Source organism: Bubalus bubalis, chromosome 13 (genome assembly GCF_019923935.1).
Source record: "Bubalus bubalis isolate 160015118507 breed Murrah chromosome 13, NDDB_SH_1, whole genome shotgun sequence".
Lineage (NCBI taxonomy): Eukaryota > Metazoa > Chordata > Mammalia > Artiodactyla > Bovidae > Bubalus > Bubalus bubalis.
In genome coordinates, this window is record NC_059169.1 from 56,268,279 (window position 1) to 56,287,797 (window position 19,519).

At 45.8% G+C, this 19,519-nt stretch overlaps 1 protein-coding gene and 1 long non-coding RNA gene across 5 annotated transcripts in view; one reads left to right on the forward strand and one right to left on the reverse strand.

Annotated features, from left to right (window-relative positions):
* Positions 1-19,519, forward strand: part of ATP8A2 (ATPase phospholipid transporting 8A2) — a 481,981-nt gene that overhangs the window by 423,030 nt on the left and 39,432 nt on the right. For all 4 annotated transcript variants that reach the window (XM_025262844.3, XM_025262845.3, XM_025262846.3 and 1 more), the window contains 2 exons: positions 4,287-4,375; positions 11,618-11,722. In XM_025262844.3, coding sequence (XP_025118629.3) covers positions 4,287-4,375; positions 11,618-11,722 — 194 coding nt within the window. The remainder of the gene's footprint in view (positions 1-4,286; positions 4,376-11,617; positions 11,723-19,519) is intronic.
* LOC123328989 lies at positions 7,203-9,022 on the reverse strand. Its single transcript, XR_006544068.2, has 2 exons — positions 8,808-9,022; positions 7,203-8,016 (listed from the first exon to the last, which is right to left on the reverse strand). It is a non-coding gene; the product is annotated as an uncharacterized LOC123328989 (long non-coding RNA).

Consider the following 19,519-nt stretch of genomic DNA (forward strand, 5'->3'; position numbering starts at 1 on the left):
GGCTGCTGCTCAGTTTCAGTTGCAGTTGTCAGAGGTAAAGAAAACAGTGGAGAAAATGTCTCATCGAGGGTCCCGGGCTGCTCTGCTCCAGGAAGGCAGCAGAGGGCTGGAGCGCAGCCAGAGGGCGGGCGGGGGCTCAGACACGGTGCCCCGCGCCAGCCCTGAGCTCACTGGCGGCTCTAAGTCATCTTACAGGCAGAGCTGTTTCCAGATCAGATGTTTGGGGGTTGGGAGAGCTAGGAAGACTTCAAGGAAGGGAGGAGTACAGGTTTATTTTTTAAGGTTTGCTCGGGGCTTTGGTGGCATGGATCGTCTGTGAGTACAGCTGACAGTGAGCTGGGTACCACAGCCCCTCGAAGGGAAGAGCTTCCACTGTCCTGGTCGTGGCCGCTCGGGGGAAACTGAGGCAGGCAGAGGGCAGTGGCCCCGTCAGGTGTCACCATCTAAAGCTTAGAGGCCCAGCTCCCTCCCAGCTCCGTGTGAACCTGAAGTCCTTGCTCTGTCCACCCGCTCAACTGCTGAGAAATCACCCAGGACAGCAAGAGTTGGTAGCCCGAGGCTGCTGCCCAGGGGCGAGGACTCTGCCCCTCTACCCCCAGCAAATGCTCGCAGTGACTCATGGAGGAGAAGACGACGGTGGTCCTGTCCCCAAGGGGAATCCTTCTTGTCCCTTCTGTGTCCATTCTGAGATCCAGATCGAGAAGCACCCCTAAGAGATCCAGTGGGTTGGAAATATGGAAACCTTAATCCAGGTAGGATCCACCTGAAACCTGAATCAGCAAAACTGTTGTGTGATTGAAGCCTGGTGACCCACGGCCCCTCTGTGTCCCCCTAACAACGCCTGCTCCTGCCCCTCTAAGCTCCCACCTCAGGGACTGGTTATCTAATGTGTAAATAGTCTCCACACCAGACATGTATTCTTGACTGTTAAGTCCACTATCCTTAATTAATTTCTCTCTCCATGAAACACCTCTGACAGCGGATGAGGGAGACACACGTACCCTGGAGGCCCAGGGACATATCCTGTAGCATTCACTGCATCTCCAAGTTCATATGTATTTGAACATTCTGATTTTACCAATATGGAATGATCCATTTTTCAAATCTTTGGTTGAGATTGAAGATCCAGGAAAATATGACCTTTTTATCAGGTGGTTTTTATTCTAATGTAGAATATACATGTCTTTCAGGTCACACTTGGAGTTTTAAAGATACTCTAAATGCCCAAAGGAGTGATTGCTGAGGACTTTGCTGTGAGATGAAGGATGTCCCGTTTGGGATATCTGTGTCAGCGCACACATCGTATTAATTACCTGGTTCCTGTTGTCTACCTCTTCATTCATGGAGAGGTGGTACCTCACCAGGTCCCTCCCAAAGGAAGCCCCTCACACCTCACACCTAGGGAGGGAGTTGGGTCCCTGCGGAGGTTGCAGTATTGATTTTTTTCTGTAGAAAAGGGACTGGGAAGGACGCTTTATGGGAAGTCCTGGCCCTCAATGACGCACCAGGCAATCTTGGTCTCCTCCTCCAGGCAGGGGAGCAACTGCCGTGGTTGCCTCCTCCATGGCTACCACGGCATCCAGAATCCACCCCACAACAGGAAACGCAGACCGACCTCGCCCAACTCAGGCTTCTCCAGCCTCATTTCTAGAACCTTCTCTTGTCTGTCACCATGTCCATGGGTGGCTGGACCTGAGCACCATGGACATTGTGTGTGTGTGATGAGGAGCCCGCAGAAGTTTCTGCGTGCTCTAATCCCTGGCCACTTGTTTCACGGCATCCCTGATCTGTCCAGAAGCGATGCTGTGCTATATTACATTCAGACCAGCTCTACCTTCTCTGGGCTCTCACCAGCTGTGGCTTCATTATCAAGTAGCTTCACGCCCAAGCCTCACTTTCCTTTAATTTACTTCAAGAGGTTCCTCTGCATTCGGCCTGCGTGCTCAGTCTTGTCCAACTCTTTGTGACCCCATGGACTGTAGCCCACCAGGCTCCTCTGTCCATAGGATTTTGCAGGCAAGACTACTGGAGTGGGTTGCCATTTCCTTCTCCAGGGGCTCTTCCTGGCTCAGGGATCAAACTGGAATCTCCTGCATTGGCGGGTGGATTCTTCACCACTGAGCGGCCAGGGAAGCCCATGCGTTTGGCACCCAACCCAAGAGTCCTCACTGGCTAAAGATGTGCTGACTGAGGGTGACTTCTTCCCAGTGGGGCTGTTAGCACATCAAAAGGATGCCTCACTCAGTAGTGTATGTGAGTGGGGAGAAGGGAGTAAGTAATGCCGTTTGTCACCTAGTCCAGCTTAATAAACCTTTTTTTTTTTTTTTTTAATGCTAAGAGAATAAGTCCTTGGAAGAAAAGTTATGACCAACCTAGATAGCATATTGAAAAGCAGAGACATTACTTTGCCAACAAAGGTCCGTCTAGTCAAGGCTATGGTTTTGTATGTGGTCATGTATGGATGTGAGAGTTGGATTGTGAAGAAGGCTGAGCGCCGAAGAATTGATGCTTTTGAACTGTGGTGTTGGAGAAAACTCTTGAGAGTCCCTTGGACTGCAAGGAGATCCAACCAGTCCATTCTGAAGGAGATCAGCCCCGGGGATTTCTTTGGAGGGAATGATGCTGAAGCTGAAACTCCAGTACTTTGGCCACCTCATGTGACGAGTTGACTCATTGGGAAAGACTCTGATGCTGAGAGGGATTGGGGGCAGGAGGAGAAGGGGACAACAGAGGATGAGATGGCTGGATGGGATCACTGACTCGATGGACGTGAGTCTGAGTGAACTCCGGGAATTAATGATGGAATAGGGAGGCCTGGCATGCTGCAGTTCATGGGGTTGCCAAGAGCCGGACACGACTGAGCAACTGAACTGAACTGAACTGAAGAGAGTAAGAACAATCTAACTAAATCTCAATTTCAATACCAATAGCTGTGCCCTTGCCAAAGATTTCAGTACCTCGAACTTAGTCAATATGTGAAAATCAAGACACTAGAAAATCTTTCTGGAGACACACCTTTAAAATCAGTTATTTCCATGACATGTTTTAACAGCTCCAAGTTTTAAAAACCAGCAACAAAACCATAGTTCCAAATCCCCACATAACCTTTGTCAACTGGGTTCAAAGATTATTTTCCTCATTTCCCTCAGCCATGAGAATTCTTACTGATGTTTCATAACCCACTTTAAACAGCACATACATGATTGTCATCAAATGTTATTTTTACTTTTCTCAAAAAGCAGTTCCCAGCTTTACTGAGACATAGTTGACATCTAACATCGTATGTTTAAGGGGTACATACAGCATGTCGATTTGATCCACTTACGTCTTGGAAAATGATTACCATCACAGCACTAGCTAACACATCCATCACATAGCTGTCATTTCTATAAGATGTTATTTTTAAATGACCTGTATTCTTTGATAAATATACCAGCCGGTAATGATCCAGGATGTAGCAGCCCCAGAAATGTAGCTTTAACAAGCCCGCCTTCTGCTGCTCCATCGCCCTGGGATAGGTTTGGAGGAGGAAGGCGGGACCTGCAGAAAGAACCTGGATAATTCAGCTCCTCCCTGTGGTTTGCTTGGGCTGCTGTGGCTGGGCGGGGGAGTTAAATTTTCCTTCTGTGTTTATGCTTTCTGTATGAGAAATGGGAACTAGAGATAGCCAAAGAGCTATGAACACTGCAGCGTACTCCCTCTGAGAGACCTCCGCGTGCATTTTTCCTGACATGTGATCTCACGGTGAGTCCAGTGGTTGGTGGTCTGCATAGTCTCAGTGGATCAAGGCCTGGAGTGATGCACTGTGTTTGAGGCCTAAGAATTTTTTTTTTTTTTTAAGGTGAGGAGATTCCAAAACAGAACATACAAAAGCCATCATATGCATCAATGTATATGGACATATACACAGCATGTAACACTTAAAGAGGCAGTGTAAATCTGGGTGGGCAGCATCGGGAGACTGCGTCTCAGGTTCGGTTGTAAGACTTGGTCTAATCCTGCTTCCTTTCCCGCTCCCACTCTTATTGCCGTGAAGGGGCTTGAAGTGCTTTATAAAAGAGGGAGACAAAACTCGTCAGCCTATCAGGATGGAGACAAGAGCTGATGGAGATCATGGTGAGGGGCTCTTGCCACCAGTTGGTTCCCTTGACATTCTTCCTGAGTGTGTATTTCAGCTTTCATTGAATTTAATAACCTTCTTTTGCTTAAGGGGCGTTTTCTACTGATTGAATTACGTTTCTCTCTCTCAGCAGTGTTAATGCACGTGTCACTTCTGGTTTTTGCAGGCAACCATGGTTCTGAGCTCTGCACACTTCTGGCTGGGATTATTTCTGGTTCCCACCGCATGTCTGATCGAAGATGTGGCGTGGAGAGCGTAAGTGAGAGATAAAGTTGTACCCCAGGTCTTGTCCTGTGTCCCATTAGTCTTCAGCAAGCCCCACCGTACGGTGTTAGATGCTGTGAGATTTCTGAAGTCACCGGTCTCCTGCCACCTGCCACAGCAGATATAAAAGATGTTGGCTTGGTTTGTTTTGTTTTTTTTTTCTTTTAACCTGTGCTTCACCTTGAGATGAGAATATAGTAGAAAAGGAGTCAGGCTGTGTGAAGGTCAAGAGAGGTGTTGCTTGTATAGGATTATAAGGGAGAATTTCTGAGTACAGATCCATTCCACCAGGGTTAAGAAGCATAACTCAAAATTCATTGGTTTTTTTTTTTTTTTTTTTTTTAATTAGCTATGTCGGGTCTTAGTTGCGGCACACGAGATCCTCATCGCATCATGCAGGATCTTTGTGTTGCATGAACTCTGCAGTTGTGATGTCCTCAGTAGTTGCAGTGCGAGGACTCAGCTCCTCCAGGCACGTGGGATCTTAGTTCCCTGGCCAGGGATTGAACCAGCATCCCCTGTATTACAAGGCAGATCCTTAACCACTGGATCACTAGACAAGCCCCTCAAAATTCATTGATTTTTATCAATGCTGAGTGATCACAAATATAGTCTGGCTTTAAACTCCATGCTTAAAGGGAACTTGTGTGTATATGTTTGTCATTTCAAATCACCAAATGCTTAGAATCAAGTAGTCTTTGCTTTTCCAAATTATTACCAGTAAGAATCCTTCAAAAATATAATTTTCCTGAAGTGTCAGTTTACAAGTCTATGAGAAGATTAATCACAATGACAAAATTATCACATAGGTTCAATAGGAAATAACTTATGCTCAATTTTTGTTTGTGTTTCAGAATATATTATTTTCTAACTATCTTATTTACAATGTGAAAAAAAGCTACGAGGTTCCAAGATAAAATAAACTTTATTTCATCTGCAAGGAAAAGAAGGAATACTGCAAAAGAGGTCAGGTTGATTTTTGAGGTCAGGGTTAGACCTGATGACTTCTACTGTTTCCAACTTCCCTGAAAATTGAGACTCCTGGATTGGTATTACTTTGGGCAAAGCATAATTATTTGGCGTCTCTAAGGTAGAGAATTGAGACTTGATTCCAAACCTTCCAGAAGACATCAGATTTCATTTTTCTCTCTCCCTTCCTCCCACATACAATGAGAACTGCTCCTACGTGAGAGGTAGGAATGTATTTTGAAAAAAATCTTCATCTTGGCATTATCTTGACAACCAATGATCCACAGAGAGAGAAGGTGGGAGAGATGATTTTATAACACATATTTTGGGTGTTTTCCTTTTTTCCTTCTCTTCACTAAGTTTTACAACTGTTAGTGGAAATTAAATAACTGATTTCTCAAAAACTTTATCACTATGTTCATTTTATCTGCTAAAATTGTGTTCTATAAATAGAATTGGAATCCTTGGAAATCAAACTATGATACCTAAGAAAGATGTTTTCTTAATCTAATAAATGAACTGAAAGAAAATCTGAGTTCTATGACTTGTGCTCATAACACAGCCCAATTATGGCACGATATATTGCCTTGCCAAATTTCTTCAGTTTTGCAAGATCATCAAGTTCATTTTAGGTAAATAGAATGTGGTCTTGATTACATCAGATCACTTTTTAGTGTGTAGTTTGAGATTAGTAACTTGATTATAAATTAATCTTGGTCTCTTTTAATTCAAATATCAAATTAATGTCATGAAAAAATTTTATTAGTTCATAATTTTTAATTTATTTTTAATTGAGGGATAATTGCTTTACAATATTGTGTTGGTTTCGGCCATACATTTTTGCTGAGACTGATATATTTGCTAAGTGAGATGCTGGCAGGAGTATCTTTCTACCATTTCAAAAAAGAGTATTTGCAGACTGTAATATCTCTGCCGCCGCCTCTGTTTTCTGAATCTTTTCTAATACATTTGAAGGGAGAGTTCCCAGTCTGCGTGAAGCAAATTATCTATCCTCTCCAAAGGGATTTTTTTTGGGGGGGGCGGGGGGTGGTTCCTGGCACTGTCAGATTAGTGCTATTTACATTTTAACAAGGACACTGCTTCCAGCTCCACCATTTGGAAAGGGAAGTCACTTCTTTCCAAGGGGGTTGCCAGCCAGGTAAGAGCAGGAAAGGCCCCTCTGAATTCCAGACCCATCTCCTGAAATGCATTTTTGTCTCATTTAATTTGGATTGTATGGCATGTATAGCCTCTGGTCCAGAGTGTTTGCCTAAAATATATAACCAATAATACATAGTTAATGTCTAAACTATACTTATCCCTCTCCTCAAAAGCAAGAATTTGGCAAGTTTCTTTGGACATTTTGCTTCTAATCAAGGAGTCTATCTTTTATCTCCTATTATACTCCCAGCCTGAAATATTTATTGTTGAGTCAAGTAAATTCGGGGGCTTCCCTGATATCTCAGCTGGTAAAGTATCTGCCTGCAATGTGGGAGGTCTGGGTTCGATCCCTGGGTTGATAAGATCCCCTGGAGAAGGGAAAGGCTACCCACTCCAGTATTCTGGCCTGGAGAATTCCATGGACTATACAGTCCTTGGGGTCACAAAGAGTCAGACACGACTGAGTGACTTTCACTTCACTTCACTTCAAGTAAATTCAGAGGCTTCTCCCAGGGAAACTGTATTATGAGTTGCTTACCTCTAATGAGGCCATGATACTTGCCTGTCATTTCTCTTTCTTCAGCTTTACAAAGCTGTCCTGTTTTTCCTTCCTACACACTGAACAAAAATATTAATCCCAATTGTGCAGAAAATTGCCCGTCATTTGGTTCAGATTGTAGAATGTTTCTTGTCACATGATGTGCCAGGCTGCACCCTGGACTCGGGAGAAGAGAGCTTGAGTGACATCACAGAGAGTCAGGGGGCAGCTGGAGGGCTGGCTCTGATGAATCAGTTTGAGGCAGTGTCTGGAACCTCTGTAAATTTGCTGTGATTCTTTCATCTTGCCTTGGGCCAGTCTTAAGACATTTTAGTTTGATTTTGAGATTTGGTGGTTAACTCTATTTTGAAAATGCTTTTAAATTGCAGCTCAAAGCAGTCCTGCCTTTTTACATACAGTGAGTCCCTTACATACAAATGAGTTCCATTCCAAGAGCGTGTTTGCTAAATCTAATTTGTTCATACGTCCAACAAAGTTAGCCTAGGTACCCAACTATAAGTAACATAATCAGCTATATGGTACTGTAGTGATCTATAGTTCTTTTAACACAAGCAATACATAAAAAAAAAGACAAAAAATAAAACATTTTTAATCTTACAGTACAGTACCTAGTAGTACAATGGCAGGCACACAGGGGCTGGCATCGAGTGAACAGACAAGAAGAGTTACTGACTGGTGGAGGGAGAGGAGGTGGGAGATGGTAGAGCTGAAGGGTCGTCAGCAGCAGGAGACGGAGGACCAGCTGCAGTGGCCCTCACACCTGACGTGGATGGAGCAGGTGCTGGCTCCATGCTGGAACCTGATACACATTCTCATCTTTGAAAGTTCACAACTTGAAGGTTCGTATGTAGGGGACTTAATTATGCATTTCTGTGCACGCAGGTTGCTCTGTCTTCCTGCATTTTCCCTCTTTCTTCGCCCAGTCTCTCTCCCATTTCAGGACCTGCATTGTTAAGCGTAAGGAAGAAAAAACAGCATGAGGCAATTTGGTGATTTTTTTCAGTGAAGTCTATCAAATTTCTGAATGAAAATCCATTATTGAACTATGTTAAGGCAGATTTGGACATCGCAAAAAACTTCTTCTGTTACCCTGTTAACCAGAATTTTCATGAGGGACTAAACTAACACATCTTTTATTAAAATAACTGATGATAGATGCTACCTGGCTAATGAATATTTTTATTAGATGCATGCAGTTTAAATTGTCCAGAACTACTTTAATATCCTTTAGCTCACGTGCTTCCAAAATGTTTACCCATGACTGCATTCTTAGGTAAGCTGCCATGTACTTATGCTCATAAAGCAACAATTCACTTACATTGCTTTATAAAAATAATATAAAGCTCAAGGCCACAGGACTCAGGGCCCCATCTCTTTTTATCTAACTGTATCTCCTGTACCTTACCAGTCAGCACGCAGTACATTTCAGGAAGTCCAGAATGACTTCATTTCCTTATTATAATCCCAGATAGGCACTTAAGTGGAAATAAAAGGTAATAAGAAATTTCTGTGTACAACGGGGCCTTGATTTAAAAAAAAAAACAATAACAAAAAACCCTTCCAACCAGACTAATTTCTTTTGAGGCACATTATATTTACATTTTCATCCACATTTAGAATCTAATGTTTCCTTCTGACTTGTTCTCCTTCCATAAGGAAAAAAAGAAAAGGAGTCCAGGAGAAAAAATTTCAGAAATAAGAAGATGAAAAGTTTAGGCTTTTAGGTCAACTTACTTATTTCAAAAATCTCTGATAACCTGGAGAATACCTTTCACTCTATCTGAAGGTTCACTGTGGACTACCACACACTCTTAGAGGGTCTTAAGCATGCCCACCTGCCCTTCTCTGCTCACCTGGCCTCTGGACCTGGGGTTGGGGGAGGAGCCCTGGGAAACAGCCATCCACAGGTAATTGGGTTCACTCTGCCCAAGCTGTGATTCAGAACAAACCCAACCCCAGCTCTTGGTGAGATCTGATTTCCTTGCTAGTGGTTAATACTTAGTGGTTGGCTTTTTGAAACTTAGAAGTATTAGATTTTAGTCGATGACGAATGTAGACTTTGGCAGGGGAGGTCTTAGAATCATTTCTCTAAGTAAGGCCTTATTGGGTAAAGATTCTTGAAGAAAAATATTTTTAGCTATTTTTATTTATTTATTTGACTGCATTGGGCCTTAGTTGCGGCACGTGGTATCTTCAATCTTTGTTGTGGCGTGGGGAATTTTTAGTTGCAGCAGGCAGGATCTGAGCTTCCCTGGTGGCTTCTCTGGTGGTAAAGAATCCGCCTGCCAATGCAGGAGACTCAGGTTTGACCCCTGGTTCAGGAGATGCCCTGGAGAAGGGAATGGCAACCCACTCCAGTATTCTTGCCTGGAGAATTCCATGGACAGAGGAGCCTGGTGGGCTACAGTCCATGGGGTTGCAAAAGAGTCAGACACAACTTAGGGACTAAACAGCAACCACAAATTCAGGATCTAGTTCCCCGACCAGGAATTAAACCCAGGCCCCCTGCATTGGGAGCTCAAGAGTCTTTGCCACTGGACCATGAGGACAGTCCCCAAAAACATGGTTTTAAATTGCTAGCATCAACTCTACTGCAGTACTCCAGGCAGAAAGACTAGCCGTGTTCTCGTACTGGTTAAGTTCCCAGACTGACTCCCAGGAACTAGCCTTGTGGAAATACTACAAAATAGCTGAAGAACTCTTGGGTATGAACACATTTTCATCTACTGGGGATGTGAACAAGGCCAAGTAGAATCACCATGCTTGTTTCCTTCTGGAGCAGTTTTATGAATGAGTGAAAACTGGCGGGTCAAAATCTCTTTTCTCTTGGCCCAAGCTGTAGGTTGCTGGTGCTCTGCGCCCTGTGGTCCAGCCTTCCTGTTTCAAGCCTACTTCATGTCTCCCTTCCCCTACCCCAGCCCAGAGGATAACACTGGGGGCTGGTCTAGAGGTTAATGAGTGTTGCTTGCTCTGTGGGCAAGAGAGGAAGAGGGAAGGGAGGATGCTGGAGTGAAGACATTCCTGAAACAGTAAGGACAAACCAGACACACTCCACAGGACCCGTGTATCTGGGGTGAATCCAAGTGGAATGGGGCTGGCTGTTTACCCAGATGGCTCTTATCAATATAGCCCAGAAGCCCAGTTGAGATCAAAGGTAGACTTTGGGCCTGGCATATTCATTCATAGTGAACAGTGTCACGTTCTCTTTGTCTTCTTTCCAGCAGAAAGTTAAACATTTTCTCATTTCTTGTTTAAATGAAAATTCCCCTGTCTCCGCTTTGAATTGCAGTGTTTTAATCGCCCCTGAGTCTCAGGACACTGCTTGGTGTGGTTAAGGAATTAGGTGTGAAAACTGTGTGGTTCAGTTCTTGTTTCCTGTGGGGAGATGAATGACCTACACTTACACAGAGCCTCCGCTCTGACTCTCCACCGGAAATGAACTTGGGGTGTCAGCAGACAACTGGGCACTATCTTCCCAGACTCCTTGAACGCGGAAGGTGGACGGGAGCATGTGGTTCCGTGGAGCAGCTCAGGTCTCCAGAAGGTTCGATTGCATTGTGCCGTGTCCTTGCAGACACACTCAGTTTGGTTCTGATTCTGTCTCTGAGTCTGGGTGCTTGAAGGGCACCCCACATATGCTTCCGCAGAAAAACTAGAAAAAGATTTTCAGAAGAACACTGCCCTGTGCTGCTCTGCTAGAGTCTTCTGCTTTTTTACAGGCTCTCTTTTCTCATGTCTAAACTGTATCTCGGTCAATGCCCTTTCTTTGCCTGTATGGCTTCCAACCAGCCATTCTCCGTTTAATCTCAATTTTGGGAAGACCTTTGCGATCAGCCACTTATTGAAACATTGTGAGGTGTCTCTTAGTTTAATCAGGAGAAAGTGCAGGGAACTCTTTCCGCAGGTCAGGGAGAGTGTTTGAGGTTTACAGGCTGGAAAGGCCAGCCTGTTTTGCTACTGTGTTTGTTATTTTACGCTGCTGAGGTCTGTGCCCGGATATTTGTGTTGACCCAAATTTCAGATCAAGGGTTTGGCGTGATGACAGTCACCCCTGGCATCATAACTCCATCTTGCTGTGACTTTTTTCACCCTAAAAGGAGAGAGAAGACTGTTTCCCCTGGGCTCTTGACCTTACAGTTGGGCACAGTCCAAAGAACCCACATATGTCCACTTGGGTAGGATTAGAGCATCTTTTGGGTCTTTAGGTCCTGAAGTAGACAGCTTTCAAGGTAGACCTGTGACCCTGCAGGAACCCTGGGCTTCTGTCTGGACTTGGAGGGCAACAGCCAGCTCTGCAGCCACAAGCAATGCTCTTAGGGGATCATTTGCTGACACCCATGGCCTGGGCCCGTTCTGCAGGACTTGGGGTGCTTCCCAGGTTGCAGAGGTGGAGCCTTCACCATGCACAGGGCTGGCATATGTTCCACAGTGTCTCCAAGCCCCAGCCTGGGTCAGAGGACATCAGAGAGGGCCCATGGGGGAGCAGCCTGTCATCACAGCTGAGTTCACATGTCATGTCCTTCTTGTCTTTTCTTTGGACACAGGGCCAAGCACACCTGCAAGAAAACACTGCTGGAGGAAGTGCAGGAGCTGGAGATGAAGTCCAGAGTGATGGGCAGAGCAATGCTCCGGGACAGTAACGGAAAGAGGTGGGCAGCACCAGGCTAGGGTCCCCAGGACCCCCTCTCCTTTCCCCACCTCCCTCCTGGGGTTTCCTTTCCTCTTCTCGGTTTTCAACATGAGCACATGATGGGTGAAACAGAAACCATGCGCTCTCAGGGGCAACATGAAATCTGACTTTCAGGTCCCTGGGCCTGCCCCCAGGTGAAACAGAGGCTTATATGGGGTCTGGACATGCAGAAAATAGAAATAGCATTGTGATCTTCAGGTGGAGAAGTGCTGTATCAGCAGTATTAGCAAGCATGTTTAAAAGCCAGGCCATTTGCTCTCAGCCCCAGTGATGTGCTAAAGGATATCTGCCCTGAAGTTCTGCTCATCGAAGAATGCATTTTGTTTGTGTAGATTCTGTTCATTCCAAGTATACCCGTGGTTTGTTTTGTTTTTGATAAATTATTTTTTGCTCCTGGTGGTCAGACAGCATCACGTGACCTACTGGTTGGTCCATCAAAGCAGGGCCCCGCCCTCCCCCACCCCCTTATTTCTTACAGAGCCTCAGTGGCCCCCACTCCTCCCCTAACTGCTGGGCAAGTGAGTAGGTTTGATTTAATCGTGTATGTTAAAATGTTATCAGATTGCATCTGGTTAAAGTTTACTGAAGGAAACTGACCTGAGCCCAAGGACAACGTGTAGGTAATAGGAGGCCTTGGCCACCTTAGGGACTCGGAGGTCCAGGAGATTATGAGCACGGCTCCCCTCTACGTTCTTGGAAGGGACCCTAGAACTAGCTACTCAAGAAACAAAAATCTATAGAGGTGGAGTACTTCCAGAGACCCTCTGATATTTATGCTCTGTTTTATTTAGCTTCTCTCTTCTTGTACCGTCTTTCAAAGCAATGAAATCAAAGCATTTTTGTTTTGTGTTGCTTTTAGGAAAGAGAATGCAAATAGTTTGAGAAGTATCAGTAATATTATCTCATATGGCTAGATATTTTAGGAAAGGTACTGAAGAGTATAGGATTGAAGGCTCTGTGGTTGAAGTTGTGATTTTTTTGTGTATTTATGACATTTTTCCTGAGTCCATTAGCATTCATTTTATGGCAGCTGTGCTAGTCATTGTGAGACTTTATCAGTCAGCTGGACAAAAATCTCTGTCTGAAGCTTGAAGTCGTGACTGGTGGGGGCAGGACTGGGCTTTATGGTGGTCTGTGTATAACTGATACACAGGCCACACAGCTAAGGGTGAGCTGGCCTCTTCTACCCATTGGACAGCAGACACAGGGCTTGTGTCTAGGTTGTCAAGGACCCACAAAATTCTTTAATCTCCAAAAACAACGTGTTCATAGCTTCTAAAAGTAGGGAGATGCCTCTGCAAATTGAAATTAATACATGGATGTCAGTCTTAAAGCGAAATAAGCACACTGTTTTATCCTATTTGCAAAAAATTTTACAAGCTCTTCTGTATCTCAAGAATTCTCCCATATATACACAGTGATTTCTAAGAGATCATGAGTCATTTCTGAGGACAATGAGAATTTCCAAGCAAAATTCTAAAACTCTTCTCAAACATTGGACAGGAAAACATTGCAAGGAAGGCAGTGTGAGACAGCCCTTCACCAAGTCTGAGCTGACCTGGGCGGAATCTCCGGCCCGTGGGGGTCCTCAAAACAGGCCTGGATGGGGGGTTAGCGGCACAGGGGATGTCCGGAAGAGGCGGCAATCCCAGGCGGCCTCTGGCTTGAGAAGTCGAGAGAGGCTGCCCACTGGAGACAGGATGGAAGACAGAGATGTGAGGATGGGGAGATGGTGGTACACAGAAAGGATGAGAGCCTGTGTGGCGGAGGCTTGAGTCCGACGTGTGCAGGGAGGATCACAGAGCTCTGAACCTGTGTCTGAGTCCTGGCTCAGCCATGGTGAGCCCTGCAGTCTTGGGCGAGAGATTTTCTGTAAGGAGACTGTCTTCATCTGTTAGAGACGGAGACTCTTGGGGGGGTGGGCAGTGTTAGAATTTATGGAACTGAACTTATGACGAGTGGCGGCTCACTGACCAGTGCTGTGCTCAGTTGCTGCGTCGTGTCCCACTCTGTGGGGCCCCCTGGACTGCGGCCCGCCAGGCTCCTCTGTCCATGGGATTCTCCAGGCAAGGATACTGGAGTGGGTTGCCATTTCCTTCTCCAGGGGATCTTCCTGACCCAGGGATCCAACCTGAGTCTTGGTTTGGCAGGAAGGTCATGATGTTGAAGGGTGTCGTGGACTCTCAGCTTGTGGTTGATTTAAAAAAAAAAAGTAAATTAAAAAATACTTATTTTTTATGGAAGAATAGTTGATTTACAGTGTGCATTAGTTTCAGGTGTATAGCAAAGTGATTCAGTTATACACACATATCACACTTTTTCAGATTCAAAGAGAATGTAATTTCTAAAAGCACTTATCCTGTTCATATGTTCGGGTGGATCAGGAGATAACTGGAGTTTAAACATGGTCTCTGCCTCCTGCATTTTGGAATCTCTTCTCTGAGCACACTATAAACTCTCGCCGGGACAGTCAATTTGGAGGGTGGAGGGAGGGTGTGAATGTGGGTGTGCAGGAGGAAACGTGGGGTCACAGCTTCCTTTTTCGCTGTCACAGATCTGGCCTCACGTTGGGGCTCCTGGAGAGGTTACTACAGGGACTCCGGGCCTCCCACCACCCCCAGCAGCCCTCACTCCATCTGACTCCTCCCCCCAGTGGCTCCCAGATTTCCTGGGTGGTCCATGGACAGCCTGGACAGCAGCTGCTCCAGAGAGAGAACTCTGCTCTCCCAGTTGTTCGTCTACCACCTGCCTGGCTGCTTTCACTCCTGCTTGGATTCCCTGCTGCCGGGGAGCTGCTGGGGGAGGGGCGGCCTGGGTCGGGGTGGGGGCTGCCCTGTCCCTCCCTCTGAAGAGTCACAAACCGACTCCCTCTTTGAGAGACCCTGAGTATTTTGTCTCTCCTCCCCCCTCCCCATGCCTGTTTCCCTGCCCCCTGTGATGTTTGAGTTCATCCACGCCTCTCTTTCCAGCTGTCAGTCTGGCACATAGGGAAGCTCTGTAAATATTTGTTTTCTTTTAATTGAATTAATTTATTTATTTTTGGCTGTGCTGGGACTTTGTTGCTACTCGGGTTTCTCTAGTTGCGGCCAATGAGGGCTACTCTTCTTTGCGGTGTGCAGGTTTCTCATCGCAGCGGCTTCTCTTGCAGAACACGGGCTCTAGAGTGCAGGCTCAGTAGCTGTGGTGCACAGGCTTAGCTGCTCCACGGCACGTGGGATCTTTCCAGACCAGAGATCAAACCGGCATTGGCAAGTGGATTTTTAACCACTGAGCCACCAGGGAAGACCCCATAAATATTTGTTGACTGAGTGGAAATGCAGAAACCCAGCGAGGGGAGGACGGTGAACCTGCAGCATCCATGCAACTGGTGCCAGGGCGATTGCTCCTGTTGAAAGTGGCCACAGAGGGTGCAGGCTGTCACTCGACCTCTAGTGACAGGGCCCTTTCATCTGGTGGCCTCAGAGGACAGCTCACGTAGAAGCACCGATGGGGGCTCTGGGCCTCCCTGCCGCCCCACCACCCAGGTGTCCTGGCTCCGTGGCCGCCCTGCCCGTCACTGTCCCTCAGCTTAGCTCTGATGCCCGAAAGAGGGCCCCTTGAGCACAGCCTGCCAAGTCCTAAAAGCAGGTCCAAGTCACCGGCAAAGTCTAACAAACAGCCAAGTCTAGCCGTTTTTCTCAGGAACGTGCTCCGAAGAAACAGAACCAAAATCTTTATGCATCATTTCCAAAACCCCTTTTGTGCCAAATGAGCATTTTGAAATGGTACCTGGAGATTCCAAGTACCCCTCTGTGCCCCTAATTCATACAGTGAAAATACCTAAACATTTTACTGATCTTATCTAAGCCCCCAGACTTTTACATGATTTTGGTAAACCTTAAAGTTTCGTAAACCGGTTTCTGCCTTGTCTCATGAGTGGAATCAGCTTCCAAAATTAACCTGTGTGATTTGGACATAAATCAGCCTGTTCTCATGACTTAGAGAAAAGAAACTGAGAAAGAGAACTAGGTGTCTGGAAAGTATAGTGAAGTAAGAAATGCCAAGGGGATGAGCAAAATGATTTTTCTTGATTTTCAGTTTGTTTTTTCTGGGTGGAGCATTTTCTCCCCAGGTAGTTTGTGTATCGTAGAGATGCTAAGAACTTATGGATATTTGGTTGTTCAGAACACCTGTTGCCAACCCATCTTCCCAGTGTTCTTCACCAGAAGATAACCCTACCGTTCTGCCTGTGGAACAGTCTGTTGTGCATACCGTTACTCTACACGGTCTTAAAAATGAGCTAAGTTGGAAGAATTCCTTGTTTCAATGTTTTGGTAATATCTTTCCCTCTTTATTCCTTTTTTAAAAAATTGAACTAGAGTTGACTTGCAATGTTGTGTTAATTTCTGCTTATAGCAAAGTGACTCAGTTATGCATTTATACATTCTTTTTCATACTGGTTTCCATTATGGTTTCTCTCAGGATGTTGAATGTAGCTCCCTATGCTGTACAGTAGGACCCTCTTTATTCCTAATGCGTAACTCATGCATTTTTTTTTTTTCCTGCTGGAAGAAAATCTACCAGTGGCCACTTCCTTTACAAATACAGTTCAGACAAATGCCTAAAATATCATGTAAGGGGGCAAGCTATTGTTTTTTCCCCTTTACATTATTTTTCTTCCTTGGTGTGTGGTAGGGCGTGTCCTAGTGTTTTAGGTGTTTCGTCAAAGCGAGAAGAAAGGCTGGGTGTGTTTGATGCAAACGCCTGGTTTCCCAGCTGTGCCTTAAGTCTGAAGGAACCACAAGGAGGCCCCAGTCTTGTCCCAGACCTTCTTTCTGCTCATCAGAGTTGGCGGGAGGTCGGTGGGGTGGACCCTGTGCTGATCTTCTCCAGGTTCAAGGTCTAGAGTTCTGGTGGGTGGCTGCCCCCGCCTTGGGCCAGCTGGGTGGTGGAATTCTCTTTCGTTTATGTGCTTCCCCAAGCTCGCTGAGGCCTGAGTGGAGGAAACCATGCAGCTGGCCTCCTCGGGCCCTGAGCCCTCACCGCATCCTCCGCGTGGTTTTCTGTCCTTTGCGAGCACTGATGCACAGGCTTCTGTGCCCGCCCCGCCTGAGCCAGCACTCGGGAAATCTAGACGCACGTCTGCCTCTCGGGAATTCCTCTCTGCTCCTCTGTCTGGGCCACAGCCCATGTCCCTCAGCTTTCATCGCATCAAGGCTGCTCCGCACAGCCAGAACATGGTCCTTGCTGGCCATCTGGGCCTCCTCGTGGAGTGTCATCTGCCTAGAACCAGAGTACAGAGCCTGAAACATATCATCAGGGGTTGTTTTATTCTTTTTTTTTTTTTAATTGGAGGATAATTACTTTACAATATAGTGATGGCTTTTGCCATACGTCAACATGAATCGGCTATAGGTATACATGGGTTTCTGACACCGCCCTCCCCACCCACAGTCCACGTCCTGAACTCCCCCTCCCACTTCTGTCCCCACCTCATCCCTCCAGGTTGTCACAGAGCACCGTCAGCAGGGTTTTTAGACAAAAAAGCTCATCCACTCCACCCCAGGCCACACTCTCCCAGGCTCTTTTGAAACCAGTTATGTTAAAAACAAAACACAAAAACTGCCCAATACATTTTGAGTGTGTGCTCTTGCCAAAAAATTATCCATTATGCTTTGATCTTCAAATGGAAATCCTTTGATCTTTAAAATAATGTTTAAAAAGCTATTTGGTTTCATCATTCCTTCAAGGCAAATTGGGTACAACTGCTGAGTCAAAGATGAGTAGAAACAAGGCCAAAAATAGGAAACAACCAGCTTGACTGTATATTATTCTCCAATATGGGTTTTATATTGTTTCAGGAAAAATACTTTTCTTTCTCAAAGTATTGGCTCCAGACAACACATTCATTTTGTTTCCCTCTCCACCCCCTCCCCACACTTCCCCCCCTAAAATATCTATTAGTTGTTTTATTAGCTAAAAGGTTAGGAAATTATGCCGTCATTTCAACGAAGCTCTCCAGGCCAGGTGGCAAACTTCTGCCTCCGACACCTGGTTAAGATTTATTTCACTTCCAGCTGCATTTTTTCCATCGATGTGTCATGAAGCTGGGGAGGAAACACAGGTTGTGGAGACAGACAGACCTGAGTTGGTGGGCTCCAAGCCCGGCTGCTCACAGAGCTGTGTGACCTTGGCTGAGTTACAAATGTCTCTGAACTTTAGTTTGCTTATCATCACTTTGACTTGAGGTCTAAATGAAATAATATATGTTAAATCCATAGCACATGTAGATGTTCAGAAAGTGTTAATACCCCTGTGTCTGTAACTCAGAAGCAGAACCGCAGTTCAGTTCCACTGGCTCTTTGGTTTTCCCAGAGGGCTTGGAGAGACATAGGAGTCGGATCCTCATCCTGCACGGACCCAGCCCTGAGGACAAAATGCTTCCTCCCCCGGACACACTGACCTTGCTCCCTCGTTCCTGAGTCTTCCCACTATCCTGACATACGCCTGGGGTTCCCTGAGTATATTCATTTCTACAGTTTTCTAAATTATTCAAATAACTCAACAAACGCAAGAGTAGAGAGACTAGTACAAGGAATTGCTATGTACTCACTGCCCGGGTTCAACACTTACCGAGATTTTGCCACAGTTGCTTCATCTAGTCCCTTTTGTTGTTCTTCAGTCACCAAGTCATGTCTGACTCCCTGCGACCCCATAGACTGCAGCATGCCAGGCCTCCCTGTCCCTCACCGTTTCTTGGAGTTTGCCCAAGTTCATGTTGATTGAATTGGTGATGTCATCCAACCACCTCCTATCACCCCTTCTCTTCTGCCTTCAATCAGATACACCTATTGTTATAAATATTTTCTTTCTTGTTTTCAGCCATGCTTCGCAGCTTGCAGGGTGATCTTAGTTCCCTGACTAGGGATTGAACCCAGGCGTTCAGCAGTGAAAGCACCAAGTCCTAACCACCGGAGTGCCAGGGAACTCCCCACTGTTTTTCCTTTGCAAATCCTAGACATGACAGCATTTCACCCTGGCGTATGTCAGCATTTGGCTCTAAATATCCTACATTATGGGCTTCCCTGGTGGCTTAGACAGTAAAGAATCCACCTGCAATGCAGGAGACCTGGGTTGGGAAGACCCCCTGGAGGAGGGCACGGCAACTCACTCCAGTATTCTTACCTGGAGAATCCCCTTGGATAGAGCAGCCTGGTGGACTGTATGTAGTCCATGGGTTGCAAAGAGTTAGACACGACTGAGCAACTGAACTGAACTGATGATGAATACATCTTATCCTTGTTTGTGTTATGACATAGAAACACTGTAACTCCACTGCCTGTTATCACCTCTAATAATTAGCAATCATTTTTCAGTATCAATTGATACTCAATCCATAAATAGATTTTCTGGGTCATCTCAGCCCTGTCTTTTTAGGGCTTTAGGATCTAGGCAAGGTCCACACATAACATGTGCTTACTCTGTTTTTTAAGTCTCTTTGAATTTCAAGACGCATCCCCTTCCTTGTTATTAATGCCATGGGCTTGAAGACGTGATGCCCCATTTGATTTTCCTCGTCATGATCATCGCTGCAGGCAGCAATTGGCACTTTCCTTCTGTACAGAGTGGGGAGCTTGGCCTCCAGGAGGTAGACTCACGCCCCCATCGTCCAACTTAGCAGGGGCTGGACCCTGTCTTCCAAGTCCAGGGCTTTTTCTAGGAAGCCAAGATAGTGAGAGTCACTGAGTGCTTCAGTTTCTGAGTTGACCTTCCTCAG